Here is a 21,651-nt window from a genome sequence, read left to right on the forward strand (position 1 = left end):
TAGCTTGGTTAAACTAAGCTTAACCAGCCACTTATGTCCAGAAATAGAAATAATTTAGGCTTTTCTGTTCAATTAAATTAAATTATACCATGTTACGCAATTTTGTTTTAAAATCCAGGGTTCAGCAGACATGACTTTTATTCTGAGAGCTATTGGTGCCACACAGGTCACGAATATCGCCAACAATAAACAGTCCTTTATATAACACTCTGCTTTGTGGTGAAGATTTATGTCAATGCCACTTTGATTTACGTCACACTTTATATCAACAAGGCCAGCACCAAAGTGCTAAAAGCAAGCACACAAAACATTGATAGACATATTTCACCAAAGCAAAGCATAAAGCTCAAAACCAGACTCAAATGATCAATTTTACCAAGAATCAAAGGCCAGTGAGTAGAAGTGAGTCTTAAGGAGTGTTTTTAAAAAAATAATCTATACTTTGAGCAGATCTAATGTAAAAAGGTTCCAGAGATTAGTGCATTTAGGTTAGTACTGTATTCTTCATATTAAGTGTCAGTGTTACCTTCTTGTAAACAGCAGAAATGAGCTGCAACGTACAGAAGGAATCGAGACCAACTCTAAAACCATCAGCAAATTATCAGATATTATGACTGCAATCTCCCTCCCACACCATGTTTATTTGTCTGTCCTGTTTTGTCTTGTTTCTTTCTTTCTTTCTTTCTTTTTTTCTTGCCTTATGTTAACTCAGATTTTACAATCTTGCTTTTTGTTTTGCGTTTTCCTTTTTCCAGCCATGGCATCTGATGTTTGGTTTACAGAAGAGGGACTTATCACCAACTGCTATCAGCCACGAGAACCAAACAAATACCTCATCTTACTCTTCTGCTACTTCATCTTCACTAAATGTAGTCCAAGGACAAACACATGTGTGTATGTTTGTATCTGTGTGTTGCAGTGAGAGGTCAAGGTAGTGGGACAGAGTGTATTTATGTCTGTGTTCATTCAGGGGCCCAGTTGGGGAAAAACATTTTTTTTTGCTTGTTCCATCTCGTCCCTCTTCAAAACAAAATCCCACAGCTTCATTCAAACAACCTTTCAACGACCTCTCACTGAACACACACCGCTAAGTAGTATATGAATGCAGTGAGACTCTGCAAACAGTGCACATGTGTGGCCTTCCTGTCCTCCCACATGCTGCTATAATGAGAGCAGCGCTCCAGCTCCAGTCTCTGTATGTTTGTGCAGACGCTGAAGAGACTCACAAGTATCTGCTCTGTATCTACGGAGGAAGATCTGCAGTAACATTTTGCTGTATGATTAAATGCAGAATAAAACATACTTACACATGATGATTTAACAGTTTAGATATTACAAAGAGAAAAAATATAACATCAGCAATACCATTAGAATGATATATATTTACTTTACAAAAGTATTTATGGTCTTTGAACTTTTAACATTTTGTCATGTCAAAGCCCCAAACTTCAATATATTTTATAGCACTTTTATGAGATAGACTGACAAGAAGCAGCACATAATTATAAAATGGAGTCTTGGTTTTCAAAAAATTTTATAAAAACATTTTTTTAGTTATCTGTATTCAGCCTCCCTCTAATAACCATAAATAAAATCCAGTAGAACCAATTGCCTTCTGAAGTCACCTAACTATGGCACTTGTGTGTTATTTAATACTTTTATAAATACATGGCTTTAAATATCTAATGAAGCATTTTTCAATACATTTTCTAAAAGTGCAATGATGATACCATAACTCCAAACCCACCCAGATAAGGAGAGATAGAAATAATCCATAAAGCAGCAAAGATAACTTGTTTTATCTTACAACCCAAGTTAAAGCTAATAACACTGATGTGTAAGGATCTAACATATTACTCAAAATCAAGAAAATCTTCATTCATAAGAGTAGTCTTCATCTAACAACCCCATGTTTTTCAAAAAAATTGGGTTTTCATTTAAAAATATATTTCTTAATTACATCCATATAGCATGTTCAAATTGAGTAAAATCTATTTTGCATTTCACAACAGCCTCTGTAGACATGGTTCTTCATTTTTTTTCTATTTTGCATCTTGTTTATTTTATCCCATTTTATTTCCATATTACATTCATCTGACCTATAGCTGGAAATCTGCATGAAGCAACAACTGAATGGATTTAAAGCTAAAACGACATTGTGTATGTCACTGCATATTTATGCTAGTGAAATCTGGAGAATTGATTTGGCAGCATATTATCCATGATTATCAGTCGTTGACTGTCTCTATAATATAAAACAAAGCACAATATCGCCACCTAGTGTAAAACTTAATTACGTTCTAAGCCAGAAAAGTGAATGGAGTGCATTTTTGTTAACTTAAGTTTTTTTTCCTTCTCATGGATAATCATGAGAAGGAACGTTTAAAATAAAGAGATGAGTATAGAAAGATGTTCAGGTTCTTATTTTACCTGTTACTCCAACAATCTGACAGGTTCGGAGGTGGAACAATAAAATGCAGAGACATAATTTCTCAGTACATTTTATCAATATTACAAGCTAAATCCAAAGAGCAAAAGAAAACATGAGGCACTCTAATGAGAAATGTCCACACTTGGATTAAGAAGGTAATTTCTGCATGACTTTGAAACTGTTTTCTTAATAATCTTTTTATTCTCATAATCCAAACAGCAAAACAATCACATTTTGTCTGCATCAATGCTCCTACAATGCTAGAAAATGCCTCAAAGCAGCAGTATGTAACTTTTAAAGAATGTTTTTCCATATTTGTTAAAACTGTCTCCATGCATTTACAGTTTAATATGAGACAGATAATCTGTGAAAAGATCAACTCCCTCCCTGAGCTGTCTGAAGAAATGCATGACCCCGGTCAAAAACAACCAAGAGCAAGAGAGTGATTAACAGCACTAAGACCCTCCTCCTTCCTCTGATTGGTTGTGTTTTACTTAGTGGTGTAGCTAGTGCTGGGCAGTTAGTACTGGGAGCACTGGGAGAAGGCAGAAGAATTAGATTTTTTTTTCATAGATTATCCATCTTATACTGTCATGACATAATTTTAACAAATATGTAAAAATGTCTTATATTTTTTAATAAAAGTTACATATTGCAGTGTTAACATACAATCTGAGTTGCTCAGATTTGGAAAAGCTATATATACACATACAGTCAAAAATATTTGCAATTTCACATAAAGATTGTACTAGAAAAGAAAACAAAAAAACAGAAAATCCAAAAGGCAGAGCAGAAGCACTTGCATCATACAGCCTTTTTAGCTGCAGCTGTGTGCAGTCATAAAACCTTTTTATTAAACTCCTCATCCTTTAATGGCTCCATGCCGCAACTTTCAACGCAGTTTTACAGATTCACCATCCAGCAACGTCCAGTATGTGCATCTTCAGCAAGAAAGGGAGATTTCTTAACTCCATTTCAAAACCAATGCTGTCCTTTCAATTTAAATCAGCTTGTAGAGAGCCTCTCAGGGGGTTTTGGGGCCAGAGACACCAGGGGGCTCCTGAGTTTCCGTTGGCTCACATGGCGCAGGATTCAGACTTGAGCTGCTCTCTTCTTTCCCGTCTAAGGAGAGGAATTCATGAACGGCGGTCTCTATTTGAGGCCTGAATGTGTGGTTCATCTTGGGATCCACGACCTGAGTTATTATTCTGTCCACGCCAGACTCCAGCATACCTGATCTAAAAGGAAAGAGGAGAACTTATTTAGAGATAGTCAAACATGTTCTGATACAATCCAATAGCGTCCTGTACAGATGTTCGGAGAAATAAGTTGACCGGAAGATCAAAAACAGAAAAATAATATTTTTTTCCCCTGATCAGTGAACATAACATGTTCTATCCATTCACAGCACTCATCAGTGCTGTGAAGAGTTAGGTAATAACTAGTTACATCTACTCAGTTGCATTTACTTGAGTAACTTTTTTGAAAAAATGTACTTTTAGGAGTATTTTTACTACGTTGTACTTTTAAGTTTTACGTGAGTAATTTTATTATGAATTGTCGCTGCTCTTACTTGAGTAAACTTTGTTCAAACTTGAGAAAGTTAGACAGTTTATGACATATGTGAGGGATTTCTAAACGGTTTTTGTAATTTTCTATTCGATTAGGAAGAGAGGCTGATGAAGAACGTTCAATACTGCAAAACAGATCTGTGCTTATTATTGAGCTAGGAAATAAATTAGAGTATTTTCCGTACAACTCACTGAACAACACTTTGTCTGAGTCCGTTTCTCATCTGGTTCTTATTGATGGACGGGTTCCACTCCTGCGTACTCAGGTGCGACGACACAAAGTTGTCAACTTTTTGCCGCAGGTTCTGGTAGGCGGGCTGAAAACGATTGCAACAAAACTCGGTTAGATCATTCAGAAGAGGTGCAGACAAGGCCATTTTGAAATCAATGCCATGTTTTATATTCACCAAAGTTATAACAAAGAATCTGTCTAAGCAAAGAGGCTGGATACCTTCGTGTCGACATCAGCTAAACAGTCCCGGCGAAATTCGTCAAAAAGCCCTCGGTTCTTCAGATGCTCCACAATCATAGCGATGAGCTGCGGATCTCCGGGAGGAAGGTTGGCTGGATTGACGTTAATATTACCGCTGTTCTCTGCCATTACTAACCAGTTTTGTTTACCTGTTAGCAAGCTAACTGAACTGTTACCGTTTGACGTACAACGAAGTGTGCGCTCGATTAATATCTATCGCTGAGCCGCGGGTGGAGTCGTTGCACGTTTTGGGATCAGTTTAGAACAACAGGCAAGTGAAAGAATACAAATCGAACGTGTATTAGCTTTTGGCACATGCGCATTTGGAATCTGACCTCGGAAACGTTTCATTCAAGCGTCGTCGCGCAATGAGTACAAACGCGAACTGGGAGTAAAAATTCAGTTCGTTTGGCAATAAAATATACATTTTATTCTTTTTTTCTCAGTGCACTTAAAACAACTGAGTTATACCAGTAACGAGATCTCATCGGGGGGATTTATTATCTTGTTTTTTGTAACAACTGGAGTGAAGAGTGCTTTGACTATTTGTTTTTAAAGGTAACCGTTAGCTAAGTCGGCTAACACGATCCGTTTTACTCTTGTTGATCATAGATAATGAAACATAAACAAGTAAATAATCCCAATGTCAAGCAATTTATTACAATAGTGTTAGAAAGAATTTGATAATGTCATGCTTTTACTTGTATAAAACTGCCATTTAGCTCATTTAATTTGCAGTAGACTTTTATGACTTAGTCGTTTATGAATGTCTGTCTTGTTGGCTTGTGATAGGATAGGATATGGTATGGACAACTTCACTTTATACTCTCTTCCAAGTAAATATAAAAAATGTATTCTAAAACGACTAAATGTCTCTCTTCACTTTCTTCTATGTTTTTTTTTTACTTTACTGCATTCGCAATTATTTGAAGTCCTTTTAAAAACTAATATTATGAATAATATTATGAACTAATATTATGGGCGTGCAAACTGAGCTGTGTGATCTAACATTTCCCTCTCTGGCTTCAGATGAGCGGGGAATCGGATGCCAACAAGGAGTTTGTGGAGCAGCTGCGAATGCAGGAGCTGTACGGGCAGAGAAATGCAGACGGCTCGGATCCGTACACCTACACTGATCCAGTGGACGGGACTGTGTATGACTGGGACCATGAAAAAAAAGCCTGGTTCCCCAAGGTACGACCTGTGTGTCGGCACTGAAAGATTGAGTGGAGTTTGACTTTATGGGACGTAATAAAAGAATAAACAAAAAGTTATACACAAAGAAAATACAGTTAAACCAAAAGAACATTATACATTAAGATTATGTTTGATGCTGTTTTGCTGCACTCTATGTTTCAGTTCTCCGTTATTGACAATTTGAAGTCATATTTAGTGCCCTTTTTGTTGATTTTGTAATATAAAGTCAACTATCCCCAAAGTTTTACACATTACTTTTTCTTACTTACTAGTCCAAATGGGCATGGGTATGAGATTTGGAACATTTTTGACGGCTTTTGTGTGGGTTTTAAATTGACTTGACAAAACAATTACATGATCTAGTATGGAGGCATATTGTATTGTGACTTCTCTATCTGCTTTACAAAACATTTTTAACCACTGATTAATATGTTGATTTGTCTTTGCAGTAGTCTGAATACTTCTTGCTTTTTTATTTTTAGGTTAAAGAAATTATGTCATGTTGTTAATTTTTGTTTGAATTTATTGTGAGATCGTAAAACTGTACTTTGGTGTTTTATTAGCGGAGGACTCTCATACCAACCCATGTCAGCCTCATAATATCATAATATTTTTTTCTATTGCAAACCATCAGAAATAGATCTACACCAAAAGTGATAAAAGATTAAACATGTAAAAGCACTGAATGCTCATGTCTTTGGTGTTTTCTTTCATTTGTTTGTTTCTCAAAATGCTACTTTGAGTATTTGAAATTCTCCACAAAACATTTTGCCTCAGATTTCTTTTAGTGTTAAGCAGGTCTGCCTTGTTTCTCTAGATAACAGAGGACTTCATCGCAGCCTACCAGGCGAACTACGGCTTTACTGAGGAAGGAGATCCAGGGGCCAAGAACGTGGCGCAGAGCGGTTCTAAACCTGTGGCTCCGGAATCGAACAGCAAGCTGCCAGAAAAGGAGAAATCAGCCAATCCTGCCCCATCTCCTGCCACGGCGCAGCAAGAGAGCTCTGCTAAAGAAGCCAAGCAGAAAGGGGAGAAAAGGAAAGCAGAGCCAGGTACAGCCTGCTGACTTCCCCAGCTTACACTGAGATAAAACTGTTATTTTTAGTTATTTTGCTTGTCTTCTGATCAGAATCACTTCTTGTTTTAAAAGAACATTTTTCCCTGTAATTGTAGGATGGTTTGATATCGAAGAGGACAGAAACACAAATGTCTATGTATCAGGTTGGTACCTTCAAATATAGAGCTGCTATCTCTGTTTGCTCTGTCACTTTCATGCTCTAACCTTCGTCCTTTTCTTCTTCCTCCTCAGGTCTGCCTCCCGATATCAGCCCTGATGAGTTTGTCGAGCTGATGTCCAAGTGCGGCATCGTGATGCGGGACCCCATCACCGAAGAGTACAAAGTGAAACTGTACAAGGACAAAGACGGGAACCTGAAAGGCGATGGCCTCTGCTGCTACCTCAAGGTTAGTCTGTGCATCTCTATCTACACTTGTTCATGTAAAGTAAAGCTCACCCTGCAGCACAAATATGTTTTTTAACTGTTGCAATCAATAAAAAGCAGAACAAAATCTGTACAACTGGTTGATACTTATTCAGTAAAAAAAATACATGGAGCTCATTGTTTCTGGTTCGCTGGTCAATACAGTTAATGTACAGTGATGTGTTGGTCCTTTAACACCCAACTTTTCTGATAATCTGTGTCTGCAGAAAGAGTCGGTGGCTCTGGCTGTACGTCTGATCGATGAGTCAGAGGTCAGAGGTTATAAACTCCATGTGGAAGCAGCTCGCTTTGAGCTAAAGGGCCAGTATGATGCCAGCAAGAAGAAGAAGAAAAGCAAAGATTACAAAAAGAAGCTGCACCAGCAACAGAAGTAAATTCAATCTTTCTCTTTATTAAACTTCTTGCATTGAGAGTCTGCATTTTGGCGCTCTGCGTCAGTTCGGCTGATATTATAGCACTTTTAACCCTAGAATATTTAAATATTAGAGTTAGTGAGTTTTAGTATGTTAGCATATTATATCTGTGCACATTTACTGTAAGCATTCTTAGATAAATCCAGGATGACTTGAGTTCTTGTTTGGTCCAAACAGACAGCTGGACTGGAGGCCCGAGAAGCAAGGAGAACTCAGGAAGAGGCACGAAAAAGTTGTCATCATCAGAAACATGTTTCATCCCAGTGACTTTGAGGTGCAGAAAATAAATACGTTCACACACTCACATATATGTTCCTTTGTTATTGAGTTTGTTGGAAACATGTCTGCGGTCTGTTTCAGGAAGACCCGCTGGTGCTGAATGAGTACCGCGACGATCTACGGACAGAGTGTGAGAAGTTTGGTGAAGTCAAGAAAGTCATCCTGTTTGATGTGAGTTTCATCAACAGTTCAAAGCTTTGGATTAATTCAGTCATACAGAAAAACAAAAACAGTGGTCACAGAGTGTTTTTGCTGCAGAGACATCCGGACGGTGTTGCCTCCGTCGCGTTTAAGGAACCGGATCAAGCCGATGCTTGTATTCTCTCATTTAACGGCCGCTGGTTTGGAGGACGGCAGCTGTCTGCGCAGCTCTGGGACGGAACCACAGACTATCAGGTCAGATTTGACATTTTTCATCACCTTTATCACACCTTTTGGATTATAGAAGAGTTTTTATCATAATTCTCATTTTTCATATAAAATGCTATTTTTCATCATTTTCTTTTGTCTTTTCAAATAATCGGATCTTGATCATGTTGTGTCTGCAGCAGTTTGAATATTTGACAGCTGTGAGATTTTTTCATGTTGACATCAGAGCCTTGCAAATAGTTGAACCTCTCCACAATTTGCCACATTACAAATATACATTTTGCTTTACATTTTGCAATGGAACAATACAAAGTAATGCATAGGTGTAAAGTGGTTTGTTTTGTTTTGAGCCCCCTTTACTCTGCTTCCTCCAAATAAAGCCCATTGCAGCAAACTGTCTTAGTAGCTACCTCTTTGCACATTATCAGTATCATTCTGGGACAGCAGCTGATCAGATTTGATGGATGCAGAGAAATCTTGGAAGATAAGCTGTTGGAGGCTGTGAAAGAGTTAAGAATGGGGAAGAGATTCTTTTAAATATCCTTTTCATCCAATCTGTTACATTGTTGGCAAGACGCTGCAGTCTGTCTGATAAATCTTTGTTCATTTTTGTTCATTCTTATAAAAAAAAGCAACTGATAAAAATCCCAGATGAATAGAAAAACACACGTTGAGGACTGAGATGAACGTTTTGCTCTGATGGATTCGGTGTCGTGTTTATGCAGGTTGAAGAGACGTCGCGTGAGCGCGAGGAGCGGCTCAAAGGCTGGTCTACGTTCTTGGACGGAGCAGATAAGGAAACGCAGAAAAACAGCAGCGGCAAACCAGCAGAGAGCAACACAGAACCCAGCGAGTCCACCAGCGCCACAGAACCCCAGCAAACAGAACCGCAGTCCTCAGAGCAACAGGAGGAGCGAGTGGACTCCACTGATAGCAGCCTGGCAGGAAGTGATAACGAGGACGCCTAGGCTCTGACGTCTTCATTTCCCAGGGAAACACTGAGGTAGTCCTGCTCTGAAGGGAAGCGTGGCAACGTTTGCTGCTGAAGAAACTCTGATGTGGACAGTTTTAGCTGTTTTGTAATGTAGAAAAATAAAAATAATATTTTTTCTGCCCTATTTTCATCATTTCTGTTTTCACTGTAGAGATTTTCTTTTAATTTTAGTGTGGTTTGTATATATTTGTGAATTAAAATATCAGTAACTAAAACCTCACACCAGCTTAGCATCGCCCTTGTGTTTGCAGTGATGCATGATGTAAGCAAAAAGAAAAACAGTAAGTGTGTGCGTACCTTCAGGACTTCTTGAAAAATCTCAGAAGAACATCACAGGAATTCGTGATCATGCCAAAAACATGGTTCTCATTGTATCGCCCCCACTTACACAAGTGAAGATATAAAGAGGGACTGTTAGCTTGGTGAGGATTTATCACATGCAGCACATCTGGCCTGAATTAAAGCTCTAACACAAAGCACACATCTAAATAAATGCTTTGTTTGGTCTAAAACAGAAACAGATCTGTGTTGGTTTTTTTATTTTATGGAAGAAATTTAAAATCAGCACTTCAGCTGTTTTGAACGACTGCAAAGCTTCAGAAATGAACGTCGATTATTTAACCAAATCACTGAATGACTACAACTTTTCTCTCTTTTTGAGGCTATTTAACCTGCAGGTGGCATTGCATATAAGGAGGAAGACAGAAGATGGAGAATAATGTTTGTGTTTGTTTAATAAAGCGGATGTGGTCAGCTGAGTGATCAAAAGAATGCCGAGTCTTTGGAGATGAAAAGGACAAAGGATTGATTCATGCTGTTGAACTGTATCAAAAACTTCTGCTCAAGTCTCAGTTAGAAGCAACAAAAACCAGATCTAAATTCTCTACATGCAGGTCATTTTTTGTAGATTTTCTGATTTTAAGTCAGAATGCAACCTGACGTTTAAAAAGATGTGTTACTAATGTGGTTGCAGGTTCTGATTCAACTGATTAAAGGAAACCTGCCTCACCACTAGGGAGCGCTGTAACTCTGTCATTTACAGTTTTTTAAACCATAAATGTAGAAAATATTCCATGTCTCATTTTATATAAAAATGAGGTTTTGATATTCTATGATGGAATCTGCAGCTCAGAGATGAAAACAAACAAATATTAAGAGGATGGTAGTTTGATACTTTTAGTTTTTGAATTTAGCATTGAAGACATTCTCCATTAAGACAAACAGAGGTTGTCTTTAATTAGACTTTTCTTTTTTTGGGAGCTGATTGTATTTGCAGATCTTAGTCGCCGTTTTCCTAGGAGGTGCTGCAGTACTTCTCAGCTTTCAAGTGAGGGTGCAGAGTTCTGCAGATCATCTGTCGAGTTTAATTTCAGTTTATTGCGTCTTAACTGTAGGGATATTTTGTGTATTCTTTTTGATATTTTCTCTGAAGAGATTTAAAGGGGCAGTATTGTGTAAAATCGACCTTTTTGAGCTTCACATCATATGATGAAGGAATATTTATTCCTTCATCAAAAACATACCCACGTGTTGGCTTGATTCTTTCATGCATGTTTGAGAAATCCTTTTATTGCCATGGCAACCATTAAACTGTCCAAAACGCTTAAGGGGACCTAGCTCCGCCTTCCAGGCACAGCTCCTCCTCGGAGCAGCGCTCCGCCACTTGGCTCCTTCAGACTAGCCAGCAGTAATTGGCAAACATCTGGAAGAACTGCACATTTGCTGAGCTCATCATACAAGCTACTTCTCAGTTCATTGCTGGTAAAAAAAAAACTGTTGTTAAAGGGTTAATAGAGGAGCCATGTTGTGATGACTTCCTGAAGACGGAGTTTCAGAAAGAGCAGGGCTTTTTAAAGAGACAGATACCCAATTTCATTCAAAGTGTTAAATCAGGAAGTCAAATTTCTTTAAGTCATATTTGAAGCATATCATTTTTACAGCAACTGGCAGGTGATTATAACATGATTATGCTATAAAATGTCTCTATGTGCCTGGGAGAAACATAATGCTGCCCTCTTAACATGTTAGCTGTGTTAAAAATGACAAAAAAACTGCTTAGTGAGTTTGGAGACAAGAGTTTTAGCAGTTTTCATAAATTAGGAGGATTCCATGTAAACAAGGAATTCATAGAAATTTAATGGTTTTTAATATCTTTATTGAGAACCAAGAGATTGGTTGGAGACAATGTTTCACTACACTGAGAAACATGGTCTTGAGTAGTTTGTTAAATTATTGTGAAAAATGACACTTTCAACAGTTGAAGCTTGAAGAATTTTGACAAAACTCTTCTCAGACTAAAATCTGTGAAAACTCCAACCAGCCCCACAGTGAGGAGCCCCCATTTACTGCAATTACAGCTGAACGTTTGTTTGCCAGCGCGGCACATGTTGCACGCCTCGTGAAAACAACTAAATGTTGAGACCACATTACACCGGTGCTGACCTCTCTCTGATCTAGCTCAAGACTTTATTGCTTATTTTTAAGAGCAACAACGATGTGGCACAATCATGTTTACTTGATTTGTTGCACCTTTTAAACTCCATACAAAGATGTTAATGTCCACAAATCAGACGTTATCAGACACGCCCAGATTGTGGCTCAAGAGCAGAAGTGACTGACGTTTCTCAGAGTTTGAGCCAAACCTATAGAGCAGTCTTAGTTTTACATCTGGAAAACATAGACTTTTAATAATTTTAAGGTTCTTTTAAAGACCCACTTCTACACTTTGGCTTTTAGTTCTAGTTGAACAAATTATTTTAGTTTTTATTGTGCTAAATGTTGTACTTATTTAATTAATTTTACTACTCCGTTTTACTGTTTTTATTCTACTGATGGTTCACCCCTTGAGAAACACTTAGCTTAACGATTGTTTTAATTGTGCTACAGCGATTGCCTTTGACTTTCCCTCTGCTGCTGCTGAAGTTAAATATCCCCACAGCATAATGCTGCTGTGGGGATGTTGTGCATGTTGTGTTTGGGTGATATGTTAGTTTTCTTTTTAAGTGAAAAACTTTAACAAATATGCCAGAAACACAAACAATATCTTAATGCTTGGTGTCCATGAGCTGGAATACTAAGAATGTGATTTCATTATTTAGCTAATTTTGTTGCAAGTAACTGAGTAAAGTTTATTTATAAAGTGCTGCACACCATAAATCATATCATTTAATGGGCACATAAGTTTAAAGAAGCAAAGTAAACTTTAATTGAGCCGATAGTAAATGTGGAAGCTCATATAAAATGATCGTAATGCCATTTTGTGTCGTTTTTAAAACTTCTTCCCTTCTTCTTTGTTAAAAACAAGCAACTTTTTGCAGCGTAATGTGGCTCAAATCTCAAAATGTAATATAGCATAACTGCTAGCGTCAGTGGGAAGCATTTCTTTATTAGCCTCATGGGGTTATTTGTTTATGTTTTCAGCTGTTCTTCATGCATTGAAAAACGTTGGCTCTGTCGCAACCAGTTCTCTTTTGTAAATTAGACCCCCTGATTCCCAAAGAATTTACTTGGAACAATCGAGCATATACACATCCACCAAGCTTGTGATGTACAAATGGGTCTTACATGATGCAGAAAGTTCAGCTGGGCCAAGAGCGCCATAAATGACTTTGAACACTATGTTCTCTTGCTGTCAGTAAACCGTAGCAACAACAACACAGCTTTAAAATACAGCAACGACATATGAGTCAACAAGGAGGTGCAGACAGGGAATGATATGGGATGGGAGTGGAGTGGAGACGGAGGAGGAAATGGACAGAGCATGTGTTTGTGAGTGTGTGTTCTGTTCCCTGGAGTCCACCCTGGAGATCGCTTGGGAAAAAGACCTCTAGGTCTGCCTGAGGTCTGAGCCGGTGCCAAGAAAAGCAAGACTAAAATAGAGGGGAAGGGGAGCGAAGGAGAGACTTTCTATCTGAGAATCAAACACATGTTGGAGAGAACTGGAGGGATGAAAGACAGAGAGGGCGTGAGAGGAAGGAGGAGCCGCACAGATGAGGAAATGGTGTGAACAAAGAGCTTTACATCTGAGAAGTTACGTATGGAAAATAAAAACATTCACATGCTGTCTCACACACACACTGATTGGAACCATATGCTGACAGAGAGAAAACTGGGAATGGTTTGATTTCTTCCTTGCACTGGGATGCAGAGTGGGCGAGATACAGCGGGAGGATGGAAAGCACCCGTGACTGTAGATGATGATCAGCCATGGGAAACTCTGGGTCCGCTGCGCTGCTTGGACAGGTCCGGTCCATTAGCAGCAAAGCGCAGGAGGGGACTTCCTCTGTGTGAAACTCACAGTTTGAGCTCTGCTTCTCTGAAAAGTCAGGCACTACGAAGGTTTTAAATGATCTCTACTTACATTTTATCACAATCAAATGAGGCTGTTTCTGCAGCTCCAAATGCATCATAAGTACACCCACATGATTACTACAATACTTATTACCATGGAGACACAAGAAAACTATAACTTAGATCAGAGACCAGTGAATCTGCACTGTTTATGCAGATGTATTTTTAGAGATACGCGTCTGTGTGTGAGAGAAGTGAATTTTGATCAGTTTTAGACGTCACTGAGATGAGAGTTTGGAAGTGACTGTGAGAGAAAAGAGGGAGTGAGGGAGAAATGCAGCTGATCTGCTGCAGATGCTCTCCTCCGCTGGGAACAGGACATAAGGTTGATCTTTTGTGGAAAAGAGTGGTTATTCATGGGGTGTGGATTTATAAACAAGAGAGCAAGTTGTTGCTTAAAACAGGGCTCAGGCTGCTAAAGGAGAGCCAGCATCGGGACAAAGCAGGTATTTTCTCACATCGTGTTATAATCACTGACTTCATGGTAAATTACTGGAAACGTTTAATCCAGAAAAAAACCACATGATGGTTCTCAAAGGGTTTTATAAACACAAAACTGATAAGTGTGGCATGCAAATGTGTTTGATCCTTTTTTAGATTTAGATGTTGTGCTCAGGCCTCAGAGGTTTGTTCATGAAGACCAAGGAACACAGCAGACAGGCCCTGGATGAAGAGGTGGAAAGTTTAGACTCGTTAAACAAAAGAAACAAAAATCTGCGTAGACTTTTGTATCAACAGTACTAAAATGAAAGAACAAGTCACACTTTCTGTGTGAGGCAAATTTCAAATGATGTAGTGCTTATTGTAAAATATGTACTTTGAATGATTCATACGTTCAGCAATGGCAGATTTTTCGCAGATTTTTTTCCTGAAAGGTGACATAATTTCCAGCTTACATTGTTGCTCTATGTCTCATTTCCTGCGTTTTGTCTCGCCCATCAAAGCACCAAACAGATCAACAGTTCAGTGCTTTCTGTGTATTGTAGGGCAAGGATGCTGTGCTTATTTTGTATTTTTTGATTGCCTCTTGAATGTGCGTTTGGTTTGGATATATCAGGAATTATAAAGCATTTTACCCGGTGGGCCAAAATGCCCTAGTCAAAAACGTGAAAATAATTTTAAAGTGAACTGTTATTTGGCTCAGAAATTAACACAAAGTCTATACTTTGATACAACAAACAAAGTAATTGGATCTGAGAAATGAATAGATACTTAGATGTTTACCTTATCAGAAGAAAGGTGCACAATTTTCTAAAACGTTTTGTTTTTTCTTCATTTTTTGGTCTATTCTCAATAACAAGAACTGAATGTGGGTTACTCTTTCTTCCAAGATGGTGGCCAGGTTCTTTGAGTACGATTTTCATACATTTGTTTTGCTGTTTCTAATGAAACTCACAAAAAATGTGGTAAGGAACATTTTGTTCAGTAACATTTGTTTGAAGAGTTGAGCATAAGACTCATATGACTGTCATGAACATGAAGAAGTCTTCATAAATGTTTAGGAGTGTCATGAAGTGTAATTATGTAAGTAATGACATTTCTAATGCAAAACTTATTCTTTAAATGGGCTTTCAATGCACGTTTTAATGCAACTTTGCTTTTAAAGTGTCGTTATTTAACAAATAATGCAAAGTTGACACTTTTAATGCAACTTTGCATTACAAATGTCATTATTTACCTAATGACACTTCATGAAAACAGTCATAAACATTCATTAAGACTCTTTCATGGTTATGATTATGTTTATGACAGTGTCATGTTGGTCACCCATCAAGTAAAGTGTCACAAATGTTTTTCTTTTTAAGAAGATTTCAGTAAAAAGTTTTGCTTAAAAAGTGTCCATTTGACTCAAATTCTTGTGCTTTCTGGTCGTATTTATGTCACACAAAATCATTTTGAGGACCTTAAGTAGCTCACATGCTTTATTTTGGTACTCCTGTTTTTACTTTCATGTTAAAATCCCTGATCTGTGTCTTCCTTTGTTATTGGGAAAGTTTTGCTTTAATTTATTTTGCACTAGACATGATACATTTTCTGTTAAACCTTAAATCTAACAGGACAATTCTGTAGAACAAAACTACTTCAATCTCTGAGTCCATCAGTTTTCTTTTGTTTTAAAAGCCAGCATTGTTATTTATACGATACCTATACCTCAACCTTAACAGGGGTATGTTAATTAAAATTCTTCATCAAGTCGACATCTCCAAGATAGAGGGAGCAGGAATTTGGCATTCAACATTCAAACAGTACAAAAGCTTCTCTGTTTTTCTTGTGACTTGGAATCATAACTCTGAGCCTTATTATGTCTCCTCTACTTTAACACTGCGCCCTAGGCCCTCAGTTGTTATTCTAAATCTTTGCTAATTGTCCAACCTTGGCTTGGCTCTTTCCATCACCTTATGAAATCCAGTTAAAGTAATTAATGTGCATAATATGTGTGTGTGTGTGTGTGTGTGTGTGTGTGTGTGTGTAGTGCAGTTTTAGTGGCTGGCCATATCAGTGAATGTGGGGCATGCTTGTGTAAACAGAATGAAGTCACATACGGGGATCATTTCCACTTTCCCTTACATGAACAATATTATTGTAAACTATCTGTGACCTAACCTTCTCTGCTATAACTTTCCTGCTGAACAAAAACACATGTGGCTGGTTTGCAGAAGGCTGGCCGCTTCTGCAGCCCTGGGTTGCTGATTGTTGACATCACGGCGTCCCGGTGAGAAAACGGCAGATAGGAGTCACTCCGGGTGCTTGTAAAGTGTAAAATTTGAGCTGAGCTTTAGCTTCCAGTCATGAAAATAATTACATAATATCCCCAACAGGTTTCATTTAGTTTTCACAACTGATGATTATAAGTTTACTGCATTTCCTCATCTTCCTCTGATGATTTTTTAGCCAAGCTGATAGTTAATCTGAGTTTTGTACATTCTTGCATGTATGTGCATGTGGTGTGTTTTTTCAAACATGCGGGGAAATGGGGAATGAGTATGTAAGTGTGTGCAGTGAAGGCTGATTTTTTAGGTTGGACAGGAAATGCCTGTGCAGATGGAACAGTAATGTGGACACCATGAGAACGGCATACAGGAAACAGCCTACACTGCAGCTGCATGTGTATCATTAACTGCAGCAGCTTGCTGTAATAGCCAGGAGAGCCAAAACATAGGATAGTTTCAGTAAAATGAGATAGATGGCACTGAATGGCTGCAACATGTTACATCTCATGCCTTAATTAATCAAACTTAAGAGCATTTGTGAGACAGAGAGAAGGGATCAGTCAGTTCTGTCCGTGTTAAGTTGGCCAATGGTAATTTTTAAAATGCAATTTTTAAAAATGATTTATTTCATACTTAGCTGTAGCTACCGTCATATCTTGCCAAGCATATTAGAAAATATAAAGATGCACAAACAATTCATGCTAATCCCACATGCATAGGATAATCACTTTCACCTCCAGAAGCTCAGGCAAACAGGGAGACCATTTGTGGCGTCTCTCGCTTTCAATTTCACATTAGAAATTAAGACACTGAATTTGATCATCAGATAATCATGAATTATTTGGATATGTCCAAAGTTTCAGTCATGAGCAGGACATGATTAGGACCAAAAATGTCCCCATGTACATGTGGTTTTGTTTCAAAAATTAAAATAAAGCAGCCTGTAACTGTGTTAATAAAATAAGTTCTACTGACAGAGATTTTCATCTTGGGAGAGAAAGCCACAGTGTGTCTCAATTCCCGTCTTGTGAAAGTGGACGTCACAGAAACTCTGCTAAATGTCTTTACAGAGTCTTATGAAATACACAGCCATGCTCATGGTAGGACCACATGTCCATGCAAACTGAAGAGTTATCCAGTGAAGTGGCTTCCTTAAAGTGCTAAAAACAGAATATTTCACTTTCTCAGGTTACCAGTGATAAATAGTCAATTTGAGCAAAGCAATGATTCACAAATATTACATGATAATAATGAAAGTAAGCTGTAAGCTAAAATAACTCTTGATGTCCCACAAAATAATTTCATTTCCACACGTTTAGACCCAAGTACACATAAATATAACAGAACAGAACAACATGTGACCAAAGCTTTCAGGTTCATCAGTCTTGTAGTTCATGCATATTGGGCCATTGTAGTGAAGTCAGAGTCTTGTTTTAATGGTTCGCCGACTTTCTAGGACTGATGTTTTCCTTCTGACTGCCTCCAAGTTGTCAAATAATTATTTGCAAATGTAATCGCATATTAGGTTAAGTCAGAGTTTCAGTTTTGATTTCAAGCCGTTTGAGTGAATCTTCACCAGCGCAGACAAAACCTCTGCATACCGTAGCTTGAGAATATTGTTATATCACTGCAATATACGGTATATATGTATTTTTCACAAGGTGTTTGAAAACATTCAACAGGTTTAAACAACCCAAAGCAACCACAGCTTATATAGTGATTGAATTGGCTCTAATTTGTAACTTTCTACAAGCTTATTTATCCAAAACAACATAGAGTATGCTAGAGATGATGCTATTACTGTTTCCTCTTCATTTTTTCAAGCTCTAATGCAGAGGTGTCAAAAATAACACCTAATTTTTAAATATAGTGACACATTCCATGTTAAATCCAATCTAATGCTGAGTGTACATTCTCTGCTTTTTCACACAGTTTCCAGAGGTTTTCCTTCCAGACTTACATGACCTACTCTGAACAATTAAAGCCTGTGTAGGCCACAGTGTTGTCACTACTAAAGCATTCATCATGGTCACTGTTGTTCTTTATTATTAATTTTCTGCTTACTGGTTGTTTCCCTAACTTGCTTGCTGATAAAATAAAAGTTAAAGCACATATGTGAATCTTCAATGTTTATTACATCTGAGGTCCTTAAAGCAGATGTTTCTGCAGAGTTTACAGCTTTTATAAATGACAACCAGCCACTTTAGCTGCAACAGATTCTGCAGTGATGTGACTGTTCTGCTCACAGACGGCACAAAGTACGCAACCTGCAACCAATTTTTAGTTTAAATAGAACATGAATGTCTCCTTTTATCATCAGAAAGAGAATTTAGATTTAGACAGATTTTGTCCCATTTGGTTTTTCTTACTTCTATTTTGGATCTACGTGTGTTGTGGAGAAAACTGTTAGGCAATCATGCAAGAAACCACCGACTCCCCAAGGATTGAAAGGGGAATTCTGCCTCTCCCTGCTAAATAACTTTAAGGGGAAGCAGCAATTTCTTTCTTTTTTTTTTTTATCACAATTTGCTATTTTTTTGTAAATCAATTGATGGCTGTCACTTTCAAAAATCACTGTTGAGTAAGTTCATTGGGTATTTAGGTAATTATGAAGCTAAATGACCAGAAAAATTCTAAAATCTCACATATTTAAGTGTGTTAAAGCTTCCCTTTAACATGTAGGGTGGACTTATCTCAGAATGTTTATCCTGTGTATTTATTTGTCTGTGTATTGTTACTGAGTGAATCTTTTATCAATAATATACTGTGGTAGTGATTAGTTCTTGTGAATCTCCCCGTTTTAAGTTATTTGCAGTTTTTCAAAATTAATATTAACTCCTAAAAATAGAGTTGTATTTATTCTTCTTTTTATATGATCGATTTGTGATAGATCATAAGATTATTGATTCATTTATTAATATTATATTGTATGCACATCATCCAAGAAAGCACACATTTCTTGTTATAAAAAATATGTTTGTAATGATTAAATTTGAAAATCCCAGGTTTAAGAGGGATTTCAAAGAGACGCTCGCACTCGAAGAGACGCACAAACCCTCTTTGACACCAGTTTGATTGACAGACAGACAGACAGGTAAACCACAGGGCATTCCAAGGCTGCTCAGGTGTGTGTGTGTGTGTGTGTGTGTGTGCGTGTGTGTGTGTGTGTGTGTGTTGCGGCCTCATCACTATTCATCAGGCTTCGATGTATTTGCGTCTCATCTGCATACTGGTCCAACAGGGAACATATTAGCATTAGACAGAGAAAGAGTAAGACGGAGAGGGAAGTAGAATCACTTTAATTTTTAACAAGATGAGATGAAGGAGACACAAAGAGCCAAGTACCGCTGGTGCTGCTGCTGCTGACACAGCCAGGAATGAATCAACAGAGAGGGGAGGTTGGTAGCAGCACCGAAAGAGGAGAAGCGCTGCTAGCATCCATCACAAGACAATGACTTACATTGAAATGGTAACAAACTCCAGATATCCAAATGAAAATAACATTAAAGACAATCTTATGTAAATGTTGGCTATTGATCTCAGTGTCGCTCCGGTTCACTTAGTCATCATGTGTTTGTAAGAACATTAAATGCTCATAAATAAATAAGCGTTATAAACAAAGTAGTGCAGTCACAATGGAGTCAATATCTCATTAGTAGACGGCATAGAAACAGGCACACAAACACCAGGAAGATTTCACACATGATATCCGCCATAAATCTGGCCAACATTGTCAAGAGCTTGATTTGTGTTCAGCTTTCTGAGTTTTTTGTTTACATTCTGAATTTAGAGGGATTTAAAATAGATTTGAGTAGTTTCTTCAGTGGCAGTGACCCAATGACGGCAGCTGCATGAGAACCATGAAATAACATATTTTTGTGTTCAGAAGTGTAACGTATCACTGTGCTTGTTCACAGTTTGGATAAAAGCATAAGCTGTTATTTTAGATGTTAACTGTAAATTATTATGATTGAAACCTGGACTGGGCTCTAAATTTTGACACCCAGATGAAGAATGTAACTAAATCAGTTTACCATCCTCTTAACAACAGTCAGAAGAAAAGGTTTCCGGTCAGAACAGGACACAGATCTTGTAAAGTTGAAATTGGGTTTGTAAAAAATTGATCATGCAACTGCTGCTCATCCAAAATGTGAATAGAGTCCTGAATAACATAAGGAAAAAGATTATTCCAGTTTCTTCTTAAATACACTGCCTCTGAGTTTGTTAAATAATATATTAGAAAATTCTGCTTTTGGTTTATAATGCACTAAATGGTCTACATTTTGGATTTGCTTATCAAATATGAACCATGGACCCCTCAGGTTTTCTGCTTATTCAATATTAACAGGACCAGAACTAAATAAAGTGAATTAATGTTTAGCTTCATGCTCCTCAGCGCTGGAGAAAACTCCCTGAAAACATGAAATGTGCAGAAAGCCTTGATTCCTTTATATCGGGCCTGAAAACACTTTGCTTCTTGAAGCTTTTAATTAACAATTTGAAAATATAATCGTTTATGTTTAGATTAGTTCATGCTTTTTTCAGGCTTTTCTTCTCCTTAAATGTCCTGTAATGGACGTTGGATTGAACTTTGTATGAACAATGCTTTGTAAATAAACTGGCTTTGCCTTGAACTCGAGGTTGCTCAACTTCAGGGGATATTCTTGCTGCGTTTCCGACTTTGGAAAATCCTCTTTGTAAGTAAAAATAGAAAACAGCATCATACAAATGAACAGTTTATATTGCTCTAGGTGTTAGTATTGTAGCTGCATGACCAACTTAATGCATTCATATTTATCAAATTGTAAAACGCTTTGTGATGAGGCTGGCCTGTCAGATTGAAACTATAATTTCTAAACATACTTCTCTTTGTGGCCACATTTCTGTAATAAAATATGTATTTTTATTGATCAAAAGTTGTGTTTTAATGTTAAATGTCGACTTGAAAACATCTGTCCTGGTGTAATGTGTTTCTCGTAGTGAACTGAATTAATAAAGAGGATTAAAAAAATTCTAACTAATTGCATATGACTGTTTGCAATTGAAGATTTTTTGCATAGATTAAAAAAGAAAATTAATTTTAAGGTGAATAAAAACAATAAATAGTTACATTAAATCAACATCAGTCAGTATACTGTGTATTAAATGTGTAAATTTGAAACAATATTTTACCGTTTTAAGCAAATGGTTTCTTTTTCTTTCCAAATTACTTACTTTCTTTGGGCAAATGGACAAAGAAAAATGTTGGTACAGAAACGATGTATATGTGGATGTATTTGTCCTTTAATTATATAAAATAATCAGGATTTAGAAAATGGATGTTTTCTTTGGAAAATCTTGAATTTTATTTATGATCTAAAGT

General features: G+C 37.4%; 2 protein-coding genes across 3 annotated transcripts; one reads left to right on the top strand and one right to left on the bottom strand.

The window, feature by feature from the left end:
* Nucleotides 1-2,610: 2,610 nt before the first annotated feature.
* Nucleotides 2,611-4,720, bottom strand: bod1 (biorientation of chromosomes in cell division 1). Its single transcript, XM_015007177.2, has 3 exons — nucleotides 4,454-4,720; nucleotides 4,195-4,319; nucleotides 2,611-3,669 (listed from the first exon to the last, which is right to left on the bottom strand). Exons 1-3 carry the CDS (start codon nucleotides 4,601-4,603, stop codon nucleotides 3,456-3,458), a joined length of 489 nt encoding a protein of 162 aa, XP_014862663.1. The 5' UTR covers nucleotides 4,604-4,720; the 3' UTR covers nucleotides 2,611-3,455.
* htatsf1 (HIV-1 Tat specific factor 1) lies at nucleotides 4,426-9,448 on the top strand. 2 transcript variants are annotated; one of them, XM_015007174.2, is made up of 10 exons: nucleotides 4,426-4,561; nucleotides 5,504-5,668; nucleotides 6,489-6,723; nucleotides 6,845-6,892; nucleotides 6,981-7,135; nucleotides 7,380-7,543; nucleotides 7,764-7,860; nucleotides 7,947-8,036; nucleotides 8,124-8,261; nucleotides 8,960-9,448. In XM_015007174.2, exons 1-10 carry the CDS (start codon nucleotides 4,517-4,519, stop codon nucleotides 9,200-9,202), a joined length of 1,380 nt encoding a protein of 459 aa, XP_014862660.1. In that variant the 5' UTR covers nucleotides 4,426-4,516; the 3' UTR covers nucleotides 9,203-9,448. The 2 variants fall into 2 exon arrangements, with proteins under 2 accessions (XP_014862660.1, XP_014862661.1); XM_015007175.2 differs by lacking the exon at nucleotides 4,426-4,561 and adding an exon at nucleotides 4,843-5,032.
* Nucleotides 9,449-21,651: the final 12,203 nt, after the last annotated feature.

The sequence above is a fragment of the Poecilia mexicana genome, unplaced genomic scaffold (assembly GCF_051168715.1).
Source record: "Poecilia mexicana isolate PSO_F unplaced genomic scaffold, ASM5116871v1 scaffold_14, whole genome shotgun sequence".
In the NCBI taxonomy this organism is placed as follows: Eukaryota; Metazoa; Chordata; class Actinopteri; order Cyprinodontiformes; family Poeciliidae; genus Poecilia; species Poecilia mexicana.

What these genes read in the sequence shown, in the direction of transcription:
- htatsf1 (XM_015007174.2), top strand. Translation starts at nt 4,517, where the DNA reads ATGCTCCACAATCATAGCGATGAGCTGCGGATCTCCGGGAGGAAG. An exon ending in GAAAAGGAAAGCAGAGCCAG is followed by an intron (nt 6,724 to 6,844) that starts GTACAGCCTGCT and finishes CTGTAATTGTAG; the next exon opens with GATGGTTTGATATCGAAGAG. An exon ending in CACAAATGTCTATGTATCAG is followed by an intron (nt 6,893 to 6,980) that starts GTTGGTACCTTC and finishes CTTCCTCCTCAG; the next exon opens with GTCTGCCTCCCGATATCAGC.
- bod1 (XM_015007177.2), bottom strand. Translation starts at nt 4,603, where the DNA reads ATGGCAGAGAACAGCGGTAATATTAACGTCAATCCAGCCAACCTTCCT. An exon ending in TAGCTGATGTCGACACGAAG is followed by an intron (nt 4,320 to 4,453) that starts GTATCCAGCCTC and finishes AATCGTTTTCAG; the next exon opens with CCCGCCTACCAGAACCTGCG. An exon ending in CTCAGACAAAGTGTTGTTCA is followed by an intron (nt 3,670 to 4,194) that starts GTGAGTTGTACG and finishes CTTTCCTTTTAG; the next exon opens with ATCAGGTATGCTGGAGTCTG.